We start from the raw sequence: 23,873 nt of genomic DNA on the forward strand, positions 1-23,873 counted from the left end.
GGCTTTGCCACTATATTGTGAGGGATGTGTTTCATTCAGGTTTTTTTTTGTTTGGTTTGGTTTGGTGTTTTGCTTTGTTTTGCTTTGGTTTTAGGCAGATTTTGTCTTGGTACTGTTTGTTCCCAGGGCTTAATTTTATAAGGTACCATACAAGGTCTCAATATGTGTAATGCTGCAGGGACCAAGCTGATGACAACCCCATTCAGAGGGAAAGTCCTCACTCACTGTAAGAAAACCATGGCATATTTTTTGTCTGGATGAGCTATTATAACAAGGGCAGGGGGAGGGATAAGAATCAGCAAAGATTCAGCATATTTTTCTTCTTTTGCTGTAGTCAAGAAGATGCCTTAAACTCCTCAAATAAATATACACAAACCAGACCTTCTCTCATTTCAAACTGGCATTTGGCTTCTGCTTGTTTATTTTAAATATGTTGCATTTTATAAATTCAGAACTTGTAAGCTCAGAGTGGGATGCTTCTCATGGCCCCAAGCAAACATCTCTGATTTTAACATCCTATTATGCATGGATGAAAAGCTAAGCTAATAACTAATTTTCACCCTCACAACATGGGCATCTCTGACAAGATTAAAAGTGATTGTCTTTAAGGGATGTACACTAACATTAGCCCAAAGTGGACAAATGGGCATGTGAGGAAGGCGAAGTATGATCCTGCATTAGAACGAGGCAATTTTGGCAGCGCATTTAAGAAAATACACAACATTCACAAGAGAGGAAAATACACAGACAGCAAACATATCATATTAATGCCACATAAGATCCAGTGAGGAAAATACTACGAAGGAAATTCCTAAATGGTTGAAAAATGAGCATTTAGTTTAATGCTGTCTGTGAATATTGCACAATCTTTCTTTTATCTTTTATGCCTAAACTGGGTGTGTTGTGCATTGCCACAGTATATGTGAGAGCATACATAACAAATACATAGGGGAGGATAAGTGGTGTCTCTTTCTCTTGTTCCAGGAACACAATAATATGAGCTCAAATACAGAAGTTTACCCATTATAATGAAATAACATAACTACTATTTTTCATCTTGATAAACATAACCCTTTAAGGAGCTATCAATAGAAGCTGAAATGCTTCAGGAAATGGTATAGCTGGTCACATAAACAGTTCCTTTGTTCAACTTTTTAACAGTTGCCTTGGATGCACTGCCTCTTAGCTGAGACAAAATATATATGGATTTCTGGTCAATAAAGGCATTATGGTACTTTCCAAGGAGACGTTTGTGAACTCCAGTGTCATGGCTAAATTGCAGCTTGGGTATTGAGGTCTACCAAAACTTCCCCGTGTGGTTTGTCTGATGACATTCTCTGCTTCCTTTCTCTCCTGGATGGCTGTGTAGTGCAGCTCTGTGTGGCCTAATAATTACCACATTTTGTCTTGTGCTATATGTAGCTGTATTTCAGTGGAGAAATTAAAGATTAATAATATCCCTCTGTGTTTTTCTGGTTTTGTTTTGTTTTGTTTTGTTTTGTTTTGTTTTGTTTTCCTGAAGTGCTATGCATCTTTAAAAGCCCACTGAGATAACAGGGCTATAAAATTCAACTTTATTTTACTCATTATCATTACTGGCAACATGAAGATGTTATTTACATCAAAAGCAAGGGTAAAATTCTGAATAAGAGAAAAGACATCAAGAAATTCCCCTGATAATTAGTGATGACTGCAGCTAAGATTTAACTATAAGGGTGTCACACAAATTCATATGGGCATTACTGGCCACTGTACAAGTTGTGATGTATCTTTTAGTGGTAAAATAAATAACAGGATCAATTGCTCATTTCAACTGAAGAGATAAGAGTGGTTTAGCAAAAAGAAAATAAAAGGATAAATATGTAGATATATATATATTTGAAAGACAGTGGATATTGGATGACCAGTGCTGAGTCTACACCACAGTACAAGATGCAACTGCAATTTCAGTTAATGCACATAAGCTAGATTTAAATTAACTCTGATATCTATGGCAGTATAGCTGCAGCACTGTGAAGTTCCACTAGTTAAAGGCATTAACCAGATTCATTTTGCCATGGCTTGCATCTTGCACTGAACTCCAGAGAGCCACTGCAAGACTATTTGTTCTCCAAGCAAGTTTCCCAAGAGCAGAGCTGTGTCACACCTTGAGTGTGACATTATTTGCCTCTGTTCAAGTAGTACAAATCATGTGGAAAACTAATCTAGCTGGTTTGCTAAGGATTCCTCATTTCTTAAAGCACTTTTCCAAAGCATGGGCCGCTATACCTGACCATCAGTTACGAGTGATCCCAGAGAGTCTCAGGTAGTCAGCGATGACAGAACAGTTTTAGATGGCTCAAATTTGTGCCCAACCCAATCTGGCTCCTGCCAGTTCCAAAGTCACAGGAGTGATACTGTAGTTTCAAGCCACATTTTTCCCACCTTTCTTTGCAGTTCAGGCAAACAAAAGGCTTATTCAGCAATTGTACAGCTGCAGGTTAACCTGGAGAACTCTCTTCTTAAACCATTTATAAATTGGATTTTAAACTAAAAGGAAAATATTTTATGGATAGAACATTGTAGCTAAGAACAGAAATCTGAAAGTCAAGGAATAGCTAAGACTTGACAGCAACTTTAAACATACCCTTTTTCTTTTGTTTATTTTTCCTATTACTGAAGGAAGAATCGTTTCTCAGGGAACAAAATACACTTATTTATAATACAGTATGTAATCAGTTCAATCTATCCCTTACCCATAGCAACAACAAAACTTCTACTTAGAACACTGAACAGGAATACATTAAAAACATGACATGAGCCCTTCAGAGGTTTTCAATTATTAGTTTTCTTGCATTGCATGAAGATACAAGCTGTCATTGTATAGTGGCTTTTTAAAATGCAGCATACGAAATAGATATGTTTCCTCCACATACAGCCCTTAAGTACAATCATTGCAAAATTTAAACTCTCCTTCTTTTTAATCTCCTTGCTTCTTTAATAACTCCCAACTACTACTTAATACAACAACCGGGAAAAAAAATTAGTTTCCATAGATGGAAAATATAACAATAAAAGGCAGCAGAGTACACAGAGCAGGATATGGATCTTTGGGATGCTCCATTTCTTTTCCAGGCTATGCTATTAGCTCTCCATGTTGCCACAAGGAGGTCATTCCACTTGGCTACTGCTGATTCCCTGCTATGCAAACACCACCACCACCACTTTTTTTTAAATCTTCTGAGGAAATAAACTTGGATTTACTTGTTTAAAAATTAGACTGATTCCAAAATTCACAACTGAAATCCATAAGAGTCCTTCCACTGGAAGATAACTCATACTAATAAATATTACTACTAATAAAAATTTAAATGTAGATAATTATATACAATTTATTTAGATCAGGACTTCTCCTTCAGTGTATAGGAGGCTTGTACTACATACATTTATTTAAAGTTAACAGTAAGCTAAATGAACTCAGCATCTAAACTTGTTCTTGTCTTTGAAATTCCGCTATGGGGGTGATGGATTCTAAAAAGTGTCTGTTAATATTGTTGGTTTGTGATATTCACCCTGCACATTATTATGTATTAAGGTCTTTGGACTAGAGAAAACAATATAAAAATGAAAAAACCTATAGCCTTCAAAGGAGTCACAGATCAGACTGTCATACAGAGTTTGGAGATTCCCATTACGTCTTTCAACTTAAACAGCTGAAGATTTCCTTCACCACAGTGACTAGGAACAGTCTACGTCTTCTTACTTCAACATGAATTAGTACCTCCATCATCAGGGTGTGAAACACCCCAGTTCATCATATGGTGTTTATCACTTAAACCTTTCGAAAGATTTCATAGAAAGGAATATCACTGTGTCTGAACTTATCTCATATTTTTGCAGTCAGTCACTCCTAGGAATATGGTATACAACACATGCCTTGTTTAAAACTTGTACACTGTACTTTACAAATGTTGGTTTGTAATTAGTACTTTCCGCAATTAACCTACTAAGCAGTTCAGTGTCAAAGAAGTTCAAAACCTTGTATGAGAACAGTAGACTACTTAATAGAATTATTTATTTCCAAAGCTGTCATAAGGGCAAATAGCAAAAATAAGAACAGTTCAATGTTCTTTCTAAAACAACCTTAGCAAATGTGCTTCAGGAAAATTCCATAGAAATTGGTGTAAAAACAGAAGTACTCTGCTGATATGCTTTCAGCCATATGTTATGTTGTTTTATTTTTCAGCACATGTCATCAACAGTTTTCTTTTGATATGATCAAAGAACTATACACACTCACTCAAATAAGGTATAAAGAAATCTGTGCTTCTATTTTTGTTTAGTTTTCACCCCTTCATTTTCATCTGTTCTTTAAATAAGAAACCTTGGGTGTTCTCATGGCTAAGATGTGTATCAATTAAAAGTGAACTATTTACTACAGGGAAGCTAAAAACTTCAGGACCTTTCAGATATGCATATCAATGGTAGGAACTTGATTGCACTCCGGGGACATACTCTATCACAGAAACACTCAGGTTTAGTGCTCTAGTGATTAGGGCAGGAAAAATACACGTGCAGATAACTGGATTAAATGGAAGCAACTAATTTTGGCCTTGTGAACTGAGCCTGTAACACAATTCCTGTACATATTGTTGGCTTTCATTAGTGGCTAGAGGTACACATTATTATACAGGATTGTGCTCTTCTGCTGTAGGGCTGGGCTACACAATAGTGGATCAAGACGAAAGGAATTTTCATTTTTCAAAGGACTCACAATTGCAAAACAGTAGAGCTTGATGCAATAAACCTACAACCACCAGACATATTGTACCAACTTTTTCCTGATCCCATCAAATTTCATAACATAATTTGTACTAAGATTGAAGACTTTCTAGGAATGTGTACCACTGCTGATATTCATTATTGCCATTTTGCACTGGAACACCTCTACCTTCTGCTCAGGGAGAAGGAACAGCCTCATGGAGATAACTTCCGAATTTTGTCTGCTAAGCACTGAAAAATCATTACTTGGATCAAAAGGTTATTTACTTGCATTAAAAATAATGAGGAATTTTTTTGGCCTTTGCTTAAATGCACTATATACGTATTTTGAGAGGCCCTGTGAGCTTCTTCCTTAAAAGGTTGTGTACAAACTTCTCTGCAACTCAAGAATCAAAGGTTAGTCCATAAAAAAAAAAAAGTAGACACTTTAGCAAATCAACAGCTCTGGGCCCATTCCTTACTCTCCAGCCCTTGGAGAAAGTTAGAGCGAGAATGAGTTTGGGATCCTGAGTTCACACGTATTCTTACTTGTAACTGTACTCGGCACAGTTCAATACTCTTCCAAAGCATGAGCAGAGCTGAATTTGTGCTATGTTCCCTTATATTTCTAGCTGTGGCTTGGCAAGGTGCTGTTTCCATGCCTTTAGCAGAGTTGTGTTTTGACCATGAAGATGTTCACCATAGTGACACCAGTATGACAGATGTTCACCAGTGACACCAGTATGACAAAACTGACTAAAAAAAACACAGTAGGAAGTGCCCCAGAAGCCCTAAATATTGCTTCTCTTGGTGATTTACAACTTCAGTTGTAAACTGAAGACACTTTCCAGTTTAGGTGGAGCGGGCATGCCAGCTTGTCCAGATTTGCCATTAGAGAGATTTTGCTTGGTGCCTCCAGGGCAAAACTATGAGCAGACAGAGAGTTTGGATACCATGGCCAGAGTGACTGGGGACCTGAGTCACCTCCTGCTTTAGCTGTGCAAGGGCTCAGCAAATTGCAAGTGTGGACTTCGAGACTGACGGGGGAGCAAGATACAAGATGTGGTTATCTAAAATCAAGATCCACGACTGGATCTTCACAGGCCACCAAAACTTCTAGTTGAGTCTGAGGCCAACACTACTTTGTAACTTGGCTCTAGCACCAGACTTTTTAAAAATGAAGTTGAGAGATTCATGACAAACAAGGCTCAGAGCTGAGAATATAATAAAAATACCAAGTACTGCAAGACTGGTGCTAAAATTGTGAGCACTGACAGTGTAATTCTGAAATCCTTCCTCCACCAAGGTCAGTGAGAGTTTTACTGGGGACCTGACAGGCTAAGGACTTCATGCTATGTTTTCAGAGGCAACATAAAGCTGTGTAAGTTTTGACCATATCTACTCATTTCAGCCTACATATCAGAGCCCTGGAAACTTCCGTGATACAGTTTTTAACTGGCACCACTATTTAAATACAAGTTGCTTAACTGCTGATGACCAAGAGTATCCACATGTTTTTAAACATTTATGTCCAGCCACTGAAAATGGCATTCTCTTTAAATGAAAAGAGAAAATTTCTGATTTTTCTAAAAAGATAAAGCCAATGTACAGCAAAGACAGACAAGAAATGAAATCTAATATATAGCTTCTAATAAGAACAGGGAAGTTAACCCTAGGATCTTGGCTGTGTTCCAATTCTAATAATTGCATTTTAGCTCTCTAAATTCCCTCTGTAATTTCATATAAGTAAAAAATTCTTCAATTTCTGTCTTAAGCTGTTGTGTAGATTTGCTGTTCATTAATGAACAATGCCATTTTCCAGCAAGGCAAAGCTTATGTCATACATGAACTATCTGGATTTTATCAAATTAACTATTAAGAGAGTGCCCTAACGCTAGTTGAGTTGCATGTAACTTCTCAGGTAGTTTCACTGGTGAAAAGAATTACAATTCTCCAAAGCTGTACTTCAGTTGAAATGCCTAAGATTTTAATATTCCGATATACAGAAGTAGTATCTTTGAATGAGTATACATGTGATACTTTGAAATAAGAAGGTATATTATTCAGATGACCACAAAAGGACATGTTTAACACATGCATAAAATGTACATAACTAATGTTCAACAACATGCATATCTACCAAAGTAAAACTGAAACAGTTTTTCCTGGATCTTACTGTCGTTTGAGTACATTTTTTCTGATGTTCAGTCTTTACTGAGTGCATTAGGGACTTCTCCAGGGAGCAAAAAATGTGTTTTTTAAGTAAACATGAAATGCTTTGATAAATCAAAACATTCAAATGAGATTACTATTAAAAAAAAAAAAAAATCTGTTTTTAACTGAAGTCTGTTGTTTAGGATAATAAACCTCTTCATCCAAAAAGACTGAAACAAAGTTTTATTCATTGTTGTCATACCGTACATTTTTTAAAAAATAAATTGTCATGTCAGTTGTAAATAACATATTCCCATAAGCTAATCAGAAATCATACTGAATGACTGATATTTGAATGTGGTAACTAAAAGAAGTGGCACCTTTCCAGTACAAGTATTCTTGTATCACAGACATCTGATGGTCTACACATTTACCTATTCAATAGGAAACAAAGCAACCCATAGCATTAATGAATCACACATCTTTTGAATATTGACTTGTAATAGTAAATTCCAGACTACTGCTTGGAATGGTGCTGGATATGACACCAGAGGATTGTTTTTACTTAAATAACAACTTCTTGCTGCTTATTACCTTACATTGTTTCAAATTACACCTTGGAATCTTATGGCTATGCAGAGATTTGTTTTTATGGAGATAAGCCCCCAAATACCTACTCTAAAGTAAGAGCCTTATTTTTCAGATTTAAAATACAGATTACAAGCCTGACATTGCAAGGCAATTCACACTGTTCAGTAGTGCCTACTAGCTGCCACAGGCTCCTTGCAATTAAATGAGACTGCTCTGTAAGTGGAAGATGCAGCATATATTTCCACATGCATTACTTACGTACTGTACTACAAAATGGAAACATTGATATTAAAAGTAGTGTCAAGGAGGAGCCAGATCTTCAAACATGTAAACTGCAGTAGCCTTATTGCAGTTGTCTGCTGCATGATGCTTTATAGCACTATAGGTTTTAGCCTTGTGTTGAGAGAAATAAAATAACTAAATATGAGCTATAAGAGTATAAGTCATAAGCAGTCGCATTTGGAAAGTATAGATAACTAAAAAGAAACTAGTCAACGTTTAGGTAATTAAAAGTATCTGTAAATATTGAGAGATCTCTTGCCCCAAACTGACTTTTATAGATATCTAAGTCCACCAGTACTTTCAGCTGGACCATAAATTGTTAAATTATAAGATCTGATCTCAGCAAGTTTAAGAAAGATAACTAAATCATAAACTTAACAATCTGGTAAAAGTCCAGCAAGGCATTTAGGCTTGATCTTAATTTTAATCTAGTGACTAGCTCCACTGAATTAATAGCACAACTCCTGGGCTCATAGTTAAGCAAATGCTCAAAGCATTTTATTGACTCAGTTACAGCTATTAGATCAGAGCTTCTTGGGACTGTTTCTCAGACATTGCCAGATTTGTCGTTAGTGTGAGACTAGAACAAGTGTTGATATCAAGGAAACTCCTGCAATTCTGTGAAAGCCAAGGGGCACACAATTGCATGCCTTTGCAAGGGTTCCTAGATTTACATGTACTAACCTTGGAGCCTCTTCCTGAAATATAATAAATAATTTACAGATTCTACAGCCCTGTACAAATATTAATTACATCAAGTCTTATCACACTTCCTTAGCAAAACTGAAAATAAATTGTCCAAAGCCAGGCAGTGAGTGGCAGAGCTGGTAACACACTTCTAATACCCATTTATTTGCTCCCTGCTTTGATTTGATATCTGATTCAAAGATCTAGGCACTGTTTGACAAATCAGAATTTGGGCTGAGGTTATTGCATTTTAGCTATTCAGTCCTAGGTGCAGGAGCTGTAAAAATTATTTTTTCTTCTTTTTGGTCCTTTAGTTTCCAGAGAGGGGAGTAGGTGATGCACTTCTTTTTCATTTAGAAACATACTTTAAAGTGAAAGGATGGGTTAGAGATGGTGTGTGAGCACAAACTCTTCCCTCCTGGATCCAGAGATCATGCACAACTCATTTGAGGGCGGTAGGGAGGGTGTCTCTTCATTTAAGTATGGCCCTTGTTCTTCTCATTACCATTACTGCACACCCATCCTCATCTCTGACTGCTCAAGGTACTGCTACTCCTGTGTCATTGTGAGTACACAAGTTGTGAGCCCTAACACTTTATACATTGAAAAATAAGTCCAAACATTAGAATCTAAAGTGCTTCCTTATTAATTAATTAGAAGCACAGTACTTGACCTCTTAACTAGATTGTGGTCTGTAATTTGAGGGTTATCATTAGCAGCCCCTATAAAACTGGTACTATAGATCCGTGAACGTTGCCCTCTAATTCGGAGTAAAAATCTTCATACAACTGTGTTCATTGTTGTTCTTTAACTGTGGGGAAAAATAAATATATCAATGCAATTGAATGAATGTATTATTTATCTCTCTCTTGCTGCCTTGTGTGTAGCAATTACAGAGCATTATTCACAATATCTGTTTGGTAAAGGTGATAGTAAAAGGTTGGTGTAGAAAATAGGTACAGCACATTTTAATAAAAATATCCATGAAATTTGGTGGGTAGAAAGCTTTTATAAACTCTGGTTTCTGCTAAGTTACTGTATTAGGAGTCTCAAAGCTTCCTCTAGTTAAGGTTAATTTATTGTTTGCATTAGCGCATATGCCTTAACAATGTAAAGAACATTTCCCACAGATTGGTTAATAAGATGCAGCACAGAGTAAGGGCCAACGAATCTGTTTGTTACAGTCTACTTAGTGAAGCTACAACTACAATACTCCAGTGCTGAAGTCAGTGAAAAGACACCAGCACAACACAATCCAAGGAAAATGCAAGCTGATACAGCACAAAAGATTCTTTGTTTAAGAGCAGCAGAAATTTCCAGCAACTATCTGTACAAAAAATGCACGACAGAAGAGAATGTAATTAAATAACAAAACAAACCCAAACTAAAAGAGAACCATTATAAACCAGGACAAGGACACTTTGTTTTCAAGCACACACAATGAATTTTAAAGATCTTTCTTCAGAAGGGGCAATAAAGTATTATGGAGGAGTGACACATTTGATGGATGGGTGGGTTCTGAAAAAACTACATTATCAATTACTTTTTCATGTTTGGCTCTGGTCCAGTAATTTTTATTTGAACAGGCCACATGCTAGCATGCTTTTGATTGCAGGAAGTGACTGACTGTCGTTAAAGGGGGTACTATTCATTTGCTACTTTCAGTTTTACTCTACCCTTCCTTTTTCTGATGGGGACTCACTTACTTCAGCCACTGCTTCCATTATTAAAGAAGAAGAAAAAAGGCAGAGAGGGGGGAAAGTTTGTTTAATAAACTACTCCCTGTTTTGTTTTCAGCCAGCTCACATTAAGTTCAATCCAATATATCTTGCAGGTTTTTCAGAAAACAAGCTATTTGATTGCCCCTCAAAATTATTTTCTAACCAGGTCAACCCTGTGGGTTGTATCCCTTCTCTCTTTTATACCAATGTTCATCCAAAGCAGTGCAAATAAACCAGATGGAGTCACTGAGCTATAAGCAATTAGGGAGTAAATCCCCATCAATGTTTCCTTAAGTAAACTTTACAGAGCTTTGTGAGGTTGCCTCATCAAAAGGATTAGTTATCAGGAACAAAACGTCCTTGTTTACCTTTGAGACAGGTGTGGGTTAAAGGACTGGCTGATACCTGGAGTACCTGGAGTGAGGATCATTGCATGCATGCATACCCAGTTACCCAGACAGAAACAGTCCTTCAAAGAACAATCATTTCCACTCTACTTTCTTTGACTGTGGATTGTGAAGGTTCATTTGCCAGCACCCAGTGAGGAGAATTGCACTGTTTGCACTCAGCTTTCATAGAGGCCAGACTGTGGCCCCTACTATAAATCATACCTAGAACACAGGACAGAGTCTCACCAATTCCAGAATCTATTTTGCTTCCCTCTGGGAGACTGACAGCAGCTCTCCATCCCACAGAAGATACTCTGGACTCCCGAGTGGGCTCCTCTCTGGTATTGGGGGCAGGAAAGAAAAATGTGTCATGGACAAGGCAAGACTGCAACTTGATGATATAATTCACACTAGGAGAATGCGCCAGACCCAGGTGAGCAGGGAGAACAGAAAGGCAACCTTACATGCTGCTTTGACATATTCTGATGACTTAGTAATACTTTTCAAATCAGTCCAAAATATGCACATAATCCATAAAAGCCCAATGACCATTTTCTGAAGAAAGTACTGCTGACTTCAGGGATATGCCCATGTCCATATAGTCACTGTATGTTAATCCATTAAACACAGAAATAGAAACAGAATGCATTCAGTGGCTCTCAAAACCCATTTACTGTTTAAAAGTTTCAATGCTAAAATAAACTAAAGGTTCAGAACTGCCTGCACTCCAGTAGGATAGCAGGAAGTTTACATTGCAACTAATAAATTTACTTGAAGCACATCATCTTGACTATTTCCATTCTGAATAATAACCAGAGAGGAAATACTGTTTCCATTTCTTAGGAAGGAAAAGTATATTTAGAGAATAACCCTGATTATTCAACAGATGAAAACACACTGCTGTTGAATTAGAGTTCTCCACTGTTTTAGAAGAATAAACATATATACAACAACTATTTGTTGAAATCAGCCTCTTGTAAACACATTAATCCTTTTCTGTAGTAATCCATAGCTACTAAAAGAGGTGTGTACATCTTACTCATGAATGTTGCTTCTAAGGAAGGTGTAAAGAAAATAAAACTGTTTCACAATATGCCGTATTTAAAGTCACAGTTCCCTGTGGTTGCTGAGTCTGCAGTACAATGACAGCATGCAAGTGAACTTCAACATATAATTGAAGATTAAAAGAGAAATGGTGTCTTCACCCTTTCAGAGACACCAGGAAATTTGCCATATATGATGTGAAAAAGAGAAATTGAAAATTTTGTTTACACTCTGAAAATAATTTAAAAATTTTTTCTTTTTCTCTAGATAATATTTTTGTGTTGCTCAGTTTACTCACTTTTGCCAAAGTACAGAAACTTTTATAGGGTCAATATGAAGAATATTAAACTAAAGATATATTACATTCATTTCAAATTATTTTTTTCTTTTGACCACTTCCCTTTCAGAAAGGCTTTCCTCATCCTACTTAATGCACCTTGAACTTGTAAAATTCAATTGTTTTTTATAGCTTGCTTGCATGACAAAATATAAATCATCCAACAACGTTAATTTCCAAAGAGCGGTACTTTATCTTTTATCAATATTATGTGACAAAAGTCCCCTTTTCAACTTAAAACTTACTTTTGAAAAGCTAAAGTTTTGAAACATGTGGAATAATACTTATCACATCTAAGAAGTTTTGAGCCAAAGACTTAAATAATTGGATTTATTCAGTAATTAATATGTGTCAGAAGCTAAATAGTGACTTTAGTTAATGGTGTTGTGAGGGCTGGGAGAACTTTATTGACCTTCAGGGCATCGACTGCATCTCGGGTAGCAAGAAGGCATGCTAAATCCATTCTCCTTATCTTCTAATATTGCTAACAGACTCCTAATGTTGCAGTAAGCACTGGAACCTGGCTAGAGAAGTTGAAAGGCTGGGTAAAATGGTAAGCCATGTGTTTTCATACAGCCATCAGTCCTGAGAGGAAAGCCCTTGTTCTTACACTGGGGGTGAACACAAGGGAGGTAGTATCATGTGAGTGGGTAACTTCTTCCTCTTTATAAGTCCGGCTTTCAGCACGTAGTCCAGATCATGCGTTTCCTTGTGAAAGCATCTGATTAATTTTTTGAAAGCTAAGAAAGATTTGGATCTAGTGCTTCAAATGAACTGGTGAACTTTTAAGTTACTGACATTAACACGAATAAAGCGCACTAATACTGCTGTATTCTGCTCAGGGGTACCACGTCTCATCTAGCTGCAATGTGACTAAAAGGTATGCTTGTGTGAAAATGAGTAGTTCAGGTCCAGCTTTGTCAGGTCAAGATGCATTGCACTCATTCTATGTCTATTGCAAGCTCGAAGAACGTTGCCACAAAATGTGGGATAAACAGCCTTATGGCTACATCCATTTAGCAAATCTTGAAGGTGAGCCTCAAGATTAAGTCACTCCCTTGCTGAAAATGAGGGGTGACCGTTTGCAGTCACATCTCAATCCTGATAAAAAGGCATAATCACAACTTAATGATGGCATAAGACTTTATGAGACTTCTCTGAGGGCGTTTTCTTCCCAAAGGATTTGCCTTGTGTTTGCCAGAGAAGAAAGTATTCCTTACTGCTAGTTCATAGATTTCAATGAGAAAGGGAGCATTGTCTAGGAAAACTACTTTAATTTCAAATATCTGCCTAAGTCATTCTGTACTGCTCAAGTTTACAAATCCAGCCTCCAGTATACGATAGTCCTTCAGTGGACTTTAACAGAGGTTTTCCTGTCACATCCCAAATGACTTTCTTATAAGTGGAATTGTGTCATTGCAAGAAGTATGCAGGTAATTGTTCAAGCAGAAATAAACACACTAAGACTCTGAATCCAAAACACAAACATCTATAAAAGAACTGAATAAAATTGGACTTCAGCTATGTTAAAGAAGAATGTAAAGACTTTATAGAAAAATAGTTTGAAACATGCAAAACTCTTGTTTTGTGAGAGAGCTGCATATAAATTGTCATATAAATCATTGTATTATACATACTATCATAAATTCTCCTAATGTGCTGACTAGCTACAACATATCCCTAAGGTCACTAGTGACTAATTTAGGAAGTTGTAGGCAGGGAGCATTTCGAAAATGTACGGAGGCAGGGTCACTTGATAGCACTTGTAAAACACAAGAACATAAACCGTGTGCCATGCTATTACATTCTTCTACTAGTAAAACCCAGCTTAACACCATAATTAAAAGTTTTAGACAGAGAGAACTTGGTGCCAATTGAACTGAAAACCTCACTGAGTTTATCTGTTTGAAAGATGAGTGCTTGTTACACAGTCCACTCAAATGTGTACTGATGTAAGATCTACTCTGAGGCATGTTGAACTGATTGATTTATCAGTTTAACACCTTTATTTTTGTGTGTGTATGTGCGTGCATGTGAGTACAGAGCTGACAAAGCATGGTGACCTAGTAACTTGGTCCCAAAATAACCTGTAATAAGTTGTACTGGTAGGCACAACTCTCCTGGCCTTCAGCTACAGTCATTCCAGACAGGAAACCTGTGGGGTTACATACAAAATGGCCTTAGGATTGGACCCTTTATTAAAGATTCTCTGGCACTGATAAATCTTTGTGGTAAGGTTATGACTCGACTGTAAAAAACATCACCAGAGCCTGAGAGTGGGCTAGAAAATCTCAGCTGGAGAAGAGTTTCTTTTTCACCTATCCTGTAAAATACATAAGCACACATCGTTCTGTCTGTTTCGAACCCTGGGCTTTGAATGCAAACAAAAGCAGACTAGTTCTGAATAACAGGACTGAAATAACCAGTTGCTTTTCTTGATAACAGGAGAAAAAAAGAGTTGATGAGATGCTTTGTAGCCCCTGTGTGATATTTCAGAAGAGTTTTTCTACACCAGTCAAAACTCAGTGCACTTACTGTGCATATAAAACTGCCTAAATATTTCTTGCAGTCGATTCACTTATGAGAAATCTTTAGCAAGATGTGTGAAACATTTAAAAGCTACCTTCTCCACTTTCTAGATAATAGTACTGGTTATATAACCTACCATAAAAGATTTTTCATAAAAGAAGGAAAAAACAAGGAACTTTAAATACAAAACAGCCTATATTTAAACACCCATCAAGGCTGTGTCAGAAGTGACAAAAGACAGGAAAATAGAATGACATTGACATTCTGATCTTAATTCACATCATTTAAAAGTGGCAAGTTATAGTGCACTTTCTCTTAAACTTCTGAGCTTCATGGATCTTGCCAGAATGCTAAAAACTGTGCAAAAATACAGTGATTATTTACATAAAGAGTTAAGTATAGAGATATGCACTTCTTGCTAAAGCTTAGCAAGCCAAACTCTGCCCTAGTTCTAGCCACACAAATTCACTGAAGACTAATAGGCAAGCAAGGGTGAACAGTGCTAAAACTTTGATGAACATTGCTGGTAAATTGCCCTCCAAAAGAAGAGGGACTGCTTTGGCCAAAAAGCTGTACGTGTTTGCCTTCCAAGGAGTGGAATACCTTTCCATTTGGAACTCTGTACCTCGTGCTAGGCTCATGCAGGGCAACAAGAAATAACGAATCCTGCTGTTATTTTCAGAATTCAATCTTTTCAGATATAGTGTTTCTTTTATAACTGGACTAGTCCTTCTCCAGGTTGTGGATTTGATGGTAAAATCTGCTAAGGTCACCCATCACGTTTCCAAAGATGCCTTCAGCCCTGCAAAGTGAGTTGTTCTGTTCTTGCACAGCTTTCAAGTACTTGGGTGACAGGCATTTAAGCATTTGCAGATTGGCAGCCATACTTCTGAATGTCAAGACTTGATCCTGGCACACGGTGAATGTCCTCTGTTTCAGAGGAGTCCGAAGTACTCCACTGACTAGTGAATGGTGCTCATTACAAATCTTTTAAAGGCGTTTTTGGTGCTGGAAGATTTAAGACACATGAGAAACATTGTTTTTGTAATTAGCCAGGTGTTTTATCTCCAATCTTTATGGTATTTAGAGGTCTAAGTCCAACTGGAACACTACGAATTTGGTAAACAAGAAAATTCCAGCAGAAACGAAATATGCCGGTGAGCTGAAGGCTGATTATTGCAATACCTAATATGCGGGCATTTTCTGTGGTATGAAAACAGAAGGTGAAAAGAACACGGATTTGCCCACTTCCCAGTGGACCACTTGCCACTTTAGACAAAAAAACAAAACAAAACAACCAACTCTGAAAAGATTCAAGTTGCCACAAACCACTCCAGATGCTAGCAGTTATAGTGCTCACTCACCACGGAGGAAGCATATTTTGGTTACAAACTCTACTTCAGAGAGAGGAGGCAGCTCCACTCCGCGCATCCTGCACCTCCCAGCCCCAGACAGTTGTGGGAGACGTACACCATTACCACCTTCATCACCACCACAGCTGCTCTGCTTCTGAGTCATGAGCTCTCAACTACTGGACCAGTCCTTGGTGGTCAGGTAAGGAAGGAAAAAATGCCGTGTCAAAACCTGGGTGATGTGTCCCATCAAGGCCTCAACACACTCAGCAGCTGCAGGATGCAGGCCAGAGGTCTGTGGGCAGTAAAGAATATTTATGACCAAAAAATTAAATACATATAATTTAGCTGCCATCATTAGGGCACTAATTGCTCAGTGCAAGTTTTGAGCCTATAGATTTGGAATACAGGCATCAAAAGTGACGTGACTAAACTGCATCTATTTTGCATGCAGGTTTAAACTACAGCTCATCAAGAATACAAACTGCTTAAAGGCAAATCTAAGCATGACAGGGGCAGAGAGAGAAGGGGAAAAGGAAAGGAACAAAAAAAGCGCCTGAGCCTACCCCCCATGTGTGCGTCACGGCATGGCACTGTCTGCAGGGGGGCTCGGCAGAAGAATTGTTTCGGGGTCCTTTTAGGACACAGCACCGCTAGGCGCAGACCTGCTTTTTCGGGGAACCCAGGCGGTGACGTCGCTGAGTGCGCGGCCGTGCGACCTGCGGGCGGGGAGGAGACTTCCCGGACCTACTCCCGGGGAAGGCGGCTACAGTTACCTGCCCCTTCCGCTCCCTCGGTAATTCCCGGGGGCGTTTATCGCCCCTTGAGCAAGCGGGCACGCAGGACCCGGCCGCCTTCCTCCCGTCGGACACCGACAGAAAACGCCCCGTCGAATCTGTGTGTCCCTTTACAAATACCCCGCAAAGGTCAGGGCTTTGAGACTTGCTCCGGCGAGAGGCTAAACCCCTCTCGCCGCCGAGCTTCCCACAGGAACGACCCAGTCCCTTTAGCAAAGCCGGCAGGCAAAAAAAAAACCTAAACAACTCAGACGCCGTCGCATTCCGCGGCTGCACCGCGGACCCCTCCCCCTGCCCAGGCGGCGCCGCGGGGCCTATCGGCACCGGCCACGGCGGCCGAGGGTGGCGGAGGGGACGTCCCCGGGCCAGGGGCTGCCCCACCGGCACCCGCCTCGGCTTCAGCGCCTTCCTGGTCTAAATGCTTTAAAACTGGTGGCCGCAAAACGAGGCCTGTCCCGGCCCCGCGCAGCCCCGGGAGGGGAGGCCAGGGCAGCAGGGCGCCGACGACTCCCGGGGATCTCCCGTCCCTCCCAGCAGGCAGGACGGGGGTACTCCCCCGGTAGCAGCGCCGCTCCTTCCTACAAGCCCCGCAACGGGCCGGGGAAGGCGAGCCCGGAGACGCCGTCGCGCCCGCCAGCCCCGCGGGGTGTCCCGGCCCGCCGCGCCTGTCTCTTTAAGGAGCCGTTGCCCCCTAATTAGCGCGGCCCCGGCGGCGCGGGAGGGCGGCGGTGGCCGCGGGAGGGGCGGAGGCGGGGGCGCGCGCCCCCCGCTCCCGCCGCGCCACCACCCCGCGCGCAGGAGGCGGTGAGAGCAGCAGCGGCGGCAGCGACAGCCGACACCGGCCCACGTTACTTTGATTGACGGCTGAACAAATGTTTCCCCTGTTCGAACGCCGGCGCCGCGGAACGCCAGCGATCTCAAGGCTCCACCTCGGGCGGCGGGCAAACAGGAGCGGCGAGGCAGGGGGAGCCGCCTGATTGGCTGTGAGCCCACCTTGCGTCAGGCCCCCACGTGGGGGCTGATGCCGGGGCCGCCTCCCCCTCCTTCCTCGAGCCCGTACGCCCATTTGTCAGCGGCGAAATGATGGGCATTAATACAGAACGGCGATTAATGTGCGGCTGCCGCCGATTGGTCGCCGGCGACGCCCTTCATGGGCGGAGCGGCGGAGGGGGAGCGCGAGGGGGGCGGGAGGCGCCGCCGCGGTGCCCGACGGGAGGGGAAGTCCTGAGAGCGGCGGTGCGCGGGCAGGGCGGGCAGAGGGGCCGGCGGGAGGACTGCGGCTCCCAGGGTGCCCCGCGGCGGCGGCCTTCCGGCTTCTGTGAATATGTATCAGAATGTTAATGACCAGCTGCTGCTAAATTTGGTCAAAGGAGTCACCTCGGCAGAGCGTGCGCTGGGAGCGGCGCGGAGCGGCGGCGGCGACGGCCCAAGCTGGGCTGGGTTGGGCTGGGCAGGGCCGGGCCGGGCTGGGCCGAGCCGAGCCACAGGGCCGGGCACGGCGCTCCGCTCCGTGCGGCGCCGCCGCCGCTGCTGCTGCCGCCACTTCCTGGAGTTTCGAAAAGCGAGGAGGGAAAAAAGGCAAAAAAAAAAATACATAAATAAAACAGCCCGGACCGTTTATTCTTTTTCATCTTTCTCGCTCTCTTTTTATTTTTTTTAATTGAGGAAAAAAAAAAAGGGCAAAACCGAAAGGAAAAAAGCGGCCCAGCAGCACTCGCGGGGAGATGCGGTCCGGCCGGTAGGAGCGAGGAGCAGCCCGCCACACAAAAGGGCAGCGCACCGCACCGCACCGCACCTCCGCGGGGCAGCCGCCCCCCGCAGCTGCCCTCCCCGCCGGGGCGCTCCGCTCGGCGCCGGGAGAGCCGCCGGCAGCAGTAAAAGTTTGCAGGAGAGGAGGAAACTGCCGCCGGGGATCTCTGGCGGAGCGCGCTCCGGTGGAGGGGCTTTCCCCGCCCTCCTCCTCCTTTTCCTCCTCCTCACCCGCCGCTGCACGGGGCTCGCAGCCCGCAGGAGCCCGCGAAGCGGCGGCGCTCGGGAGAGCCGGTCGGCGCCGCCCGCTGACCGCCCCCGGGGGATGTGGCAGCGGCCCCTGCGCGCCGCGGTCGCCGCCGTCGCCGCCGCGCCTCGCTGCTGCCGGCGGTGCCCCGCCAGCCCCGGGGCGGCGGGGCCGGGGCGTCCCTGCCCGCCGTCGTCGTCCTCGTCGCCGCCGCTGCGCCTGCAGTCTTGATCCCCGCCGCTCCGGCCGCCAGCGCCCCCCGAAGCGGCGTGGATGATCCGCGACCTGAGCAAGATGTACCCGCAGACTCGGCATCCGGTGAGTGGCGGCGGCAGCCCCGCGGGCAGCGCTCCGACGCGGGCACCGCGGAGTTGTAGCCATTTTCTTATTGTTGTCCGCCGCGCCGCCGCCGCCCCGGGCCGGGGTTGGCTCCTCCGAGTTGCCCTGGCCCGGTGCGCGGCGGTCCAGGCGGCCGCCCTGCGCCCCGCGGCTACGGCCAGTGTGGGGGGTCCGAGCGGGTGACGCCTCCGCCCGCGGCGGCCCCGCACCGCCAGCGGCACCGTCGGGGCAGGAGCCCGGGGCGCTTCGGGCATCGCGCCGCAGCCTCCGGGCGGGCGGGGGTCCGGGAGGCTGCGAGGGCCGCGGCGGCGGGCGGGGGGTGGCGGCCGGGCGGGGGGAGCCGCGGGTGGGCGAGAGGGGGCGATTTAAAGACCCGCTGTTGCTTGCTTGCAGGCTCCTCACCAGCCAGCGCAGCCCTTTAAATTCACCATTTCCGAGTCCTGCGATCGGATTAAGGAGGAGTTTCAGTTTTTGCAGGCTCAGTACCACAGGTAACGCTGCTTACTTTCCCAAGCCCCGTGCGGGCTCGCCTCTCGCCAGTTTCCACCACCGCTGCCGGGGGGTCGGCGGGGCAGGGGCAATGGGACCCCCCGGCGGAGCCCGGGCGCGGAGCCGACCCACCCCAGCCGGGCGCTGCTCCGCCGGCTCTTCCACATCCCGCCGCCGCTCCCGGCCCTTGGGGCGAGGGGTTCACAGGGGCTCCGAGCCGAACGGTGCGAGCGGTTTTTCTTGCCTTCCCCACGCTCCAGGTTGTGGGTTTTTGTTTGTGTGTGGTTTTTTTCATTACTTTTATTTTTATTTTTGGTGGGGGATGTTGATGGAAAAATATGTGGCTGTCTGGGCTCGTCCTCTGCTTTTCTTCAAAATGCCGCTCAGGACACGCATCTTGTCTTGGCTCGGCCCCCTCGCGCCTTTCATTGACAGATCAAGTGCTGATAACCTGGAAGTGAGGCAGCGAGCTATTTCATTATCCTTAGCTGAAAGAGCGCTGAGTCCTCGAAGTGACAAGTTACTTCTGGCAGGATTGCTTAGCGGGCTTCTGAAAACAAACAAAAAAAAACAGCGGAGGTGTTCATGTTTACCACGGTGTTCCTTAAATTACTTGCCGTATTTTCATTGCAGTTCTGTCATCAGTAACAGCAAAGAAAAAAAAAAATGCAGCAACTTTTTGCTCCGTGGAGTGGTGATACGCATTTGATTGCTCTGTGGGTTGAGTGAAAACAAGAGGTGTTTCTAAAACTCATTTAAATAAAAACTCCAAAACCCAAATTATGGATTTGTAAGTGGCTTCTCAAGCTTAAGTGTTATAGCTATGAACCCCCGCGTGCTTCTACTGTGAACCAGTGTTGGGGCGTCTTTGTCAGAGAAAAATACTCTCCTGTGTAGTATATGCAGTTTGCTTAGGGGATGAGGATGTTGCACAGTATCTCCTTAAAGAGGAAAAGTACGAACCACACCCTGAACTCCCAATCAAGAGCTGAAATGCACGTCTCTATTTGTATGTTGGAGAAATGCTTGAAAAGGTGGAATAACCTGTGCTCAGAAGAATGTCAATTATATGTTATGAAGTACCCATGCATTTTCCTTTTTATGTCTTGAACAGTTTAAAGCTAGAATGTGAAAAACTGGCCAGTGAGAAGACAGAGATGCAGCGACATTATGTCATGGTAAGCAAGCTGCATAACAAATTCAAAATGTCTATTAGCTTGGTATACTGAGACCGAAATGCATTCAGATTGCTGGAGGCGAACAGAAAGATTATAGTAGTGCTGCTGTTTTTGAGGTTGCATCAGTGCTTCCATTATAAATCCTTAGTTTCAGGGGTTTATAACTTGTTTGCAGCAGTCAGTTTTCTGTGCGAAACCAGCTTTTTAAACCTTTAAAGCAATTGGGGCTATTTCTTCAAAATGCTAGGAGATTGCTTGGCAGCCCTTTAAAGCCATGTACAACTTTAATAGTGTACCTTGGGAGGATGTTTTTTACTTCTTCTGACTTCTTACAGTGATCCTGTCTCTGTAAAAATGGTTCAGGATAGTATTTTTTTCTGTGATGGGAGTAAGCCAAAATTGTACATGTACACATACAAAACTGAAGTTCACTTCCTAGAAGAACTGTTGCTCCTGGGCAGCTGGTTCATTGTTTGACTGAATTCAGAATGGCAGAGGTCTCAACTGTGAAAGCGATTTCCTCAGTGGTTGTGGTCTGCTGGGTTAAATAACCTGCATAGGAAGACATCTCTAAATACGTAATTGCGTGATGGATCATGATAACTCCAGAGCTCTTGCTGCCTTCTTTGTTGTACATCTGTGGAGGATTAGCCGTATGTATGTATGTATGTATGTGACAAGTAACACTCTTGTATTTACAAGAAGAGTAAATAATCTTGAAAAATTCTTAACCAAGAGCACAAGCAAATATTAAGGTTCACCATTATCTTTTTCATGCCTCATATGCTTGGAGATTGTCATATGCTTGGAGATTGTTTGGTACTGACATTACACACTGAACTGAGTTCCCCTCAATACTTGGGCACAACAGGACATACTTAGATTAGTGCATCTGCTTTTGCTCTGAATATTTGTGTTCTTTCATTTCTTGCATTCATGCAATGTAATTGTAGCTTTTTTTGTGTTTTTAATTTAAAATACCGAATAACCGATCTGTTAGACATTGCTGACTTGTATGTATGTCTGGCTTCAAGCACTTCGGACATTTTTTAGCATCTTTTATGTGTGCTAGGGAATAAAATCTTAAGCATTTTCTGTGGGATTTTTTTTTCTGTTTCTCATCTTTGACTCTGGTTGTGATTATGTGATTTTTTTGGTTGTCTTTTTTTTATTATTTTATCACTGTTCTTTGTAAATTTTACATGAAGCCATGTAGATAAAGCAAAAAACCAAAAATACACAACCAAACAAAAACCAAACGAAACAAAAGGTTGCTGCAAAATGCAATGCTATTTTGAATTCCGGGAAATCTTCAAGGCCAGTAAATGTTTGTAGGTCTGTATGTCTTTGTATAGATGATGTCTGAGTCAAAGTGAATTTTGGAATGGTTTTCACAATTGCAGGGTTTAACAGAGTCATTTTTTTCTTTCTCAGTATTACGAGATGTCCTATGGGCTGAATATAGAGATGCATAAACAGGTAGGTATATGTTTTGTGTAAGAATGCTCTAATTTCTTCAATCATTCTTAAAGCAGACGTGTATTATGTGTCACTGCTTTAATTGCATGTTCAAGTGCTTTGACAGTTCTTTTGTACTTAAAGTGACCCTGAAACTTCCATCTTTTGTATGGTATATGAGCTCTGTGCAAGTTACGGTTGTGGCTGCCCATTGTGCATTATTTGGTCAACTTTCCACATGCAATCTCCAGACATGCAGGCAGTTCTGTACTGCACAAGGGAGGGTGTATGTGAGTAGGAATGGGTACGTGGATTGTACTTTCAGATTTGTATGACCTCAGACCCTCAGGGTTTGCTTTTTGGGATGATAGCTACATCACAAATGCATATGGGGTGTTGAGGGATTTGTATTTGTGTGTGGGAAAGACTGTTCTCTTCGGTTAACCTGGAGTTCCAAAAGCAATTGATGCACGGCCGTGTTCCTATTTCCTTCAGGCTGCTTACTTGGACCTTCGTCCAAAACCGGTGTCTTAGCATCTCAAACATGAAAAAGTAGATGAGCTTTCTGTGAGGATGTTAGCATGCTTGGTTTTGTGCCTTGAAGTCTAGTGCTTAGGCCAAGATCAGTCAGATGGAGCATGGTAGTGTAAATCAGTGTTTCTTATTCGGTAATGCATGTTTTTAACCTTCTCCGGAGGAGAATGAATTAAACATCTGACCTCTTTTCCAGCGAGGGAACTTTTTATATGGTGGAGTTTAATACTGACAACTCATTTTAGCAAATGGTTGAGCAACTTGCCAGCATTGCTGGGGAGTGTAAACTTCAGAAATAAAGAAATGGTTGGATAGGAGAAGAAAGACCATCTGAAAATTGGTTTGTACGCGTTTCTGTTCAAAGTTAGGGATTTGGAACTTCTCTGGGTTGTGCAAATAGGATTTCTTTATCTTCTTGAGAGCAGGCATACAAGTCAAATGTTTTTTCGTGTTATTTATTATATTTTGTATTCCATTAGCATCCCAATGCCACAGTACTGATGAGGGCCATTTGCACTAGATGGCATACAAATATGAAGATGGTGGGATTTCTTGCCTGAAAGCATTTTGCATCTGCAGCTCCAAACTTACGGGACCTTGTACATACACATTATTTTACAGACACATACCTAGACCTGTTGAATTCAGTTGTCCTCCTTACAGGTACCTACCCGTGAAGACTCAGCAGATGCATTTAACAAACGGTTGGTGTAAAGACTGGTCACTGGCTCTCAGAGGTGTTGGTTTTGTTCTCAGATTAATTTCCAGATTGTTTCAGGTCTGATTTAAAAACAAACAAACAAAGCAAAATGAAAAAAAAAAACAATCAGTGAAGTAGTAGGTAGGGAAACAGTTTATAAAGACCAGAATACTTACAGGCCGCCTACGTAGCAAATTCTTTTGGCATTTGAAAGCAACCATTGCAGTCAAACTTGTTTATATTTCTAGGTACCTTGTTTTTATAGCAATTAGTTATACGTAAACTTACACTGCACAAAATTCTGTGAGACAAAATCAGCTTGTGAGTGCAACATGGAATTAAATTGTTTGAAGCGGGAGAGGGGAAACCCACCATGAAAGCCCTTTAACCTTAATTCCTAAATGTTTTATTTCAGAAATGGTATACAATAAGTCAATAGAGTCATCAGTGATATTCTGGAAAAATTAAGTACTTGGTCACCACTAAGTGTGGGGATTGCAAAGCACTGGGTTTTAATGAAACACGTTTTTCCACTACTGTTCAGTCTGTTTAAATT

The 23,873-nt window shown here is 42.3% G+C and overlaps 1 protein-coding gene across 3 annotated transcripts in view; it reads left to right on the forward strand.

The window, feature by feature from the left end:
- Positions 1-18,089: 18,089 nt before the first annotated feature.
- The window catches only part of LOC309451023 (transducin-like enhancer protein 4), a 100,206-nt gene continuing 94,422 nt past the window's right edge, over positions 18,090-23,873 (forward strand). For all 3 annotated transcript variants that reach the window (XM_082074389.1, XM_082074391.1, XM_082074390.1), the window contains exons 1-4: positions 18,090-18,937; positions 19,352-19,449; positions 20,562-20,625; positions 22,060-22,104. In XM_082074389.1, coding sequence (XP_081930515.1) covers positions 18,893-18,937; positions 19,352-19,449; positions 20,562-20,625; positions 22,060-22,104 — 252 coding nt within the window. In that variant the 5' untranslated portion in view covers positions 18,090-18,892. The remainder of the gene's footprint in view (positions 18,938-19,351; positions 19,450-20,561; positions 20,626-22,059; positions 22,105-23,873) is intronic.

The sequence above is a fragment of the Streptopelia decaocto genome, assembly GCF_964273445.1.
Source record: "Streptopelia decaocto genome assembly, chromosome: Z".
Classification (NCBI taxonomy): domain Eukaryota; kingdom Metazoa; phylum Chordata; class Aves; order Columbiformes; family Columbidae; genus Streptopelia; species Streptopelia decaocto.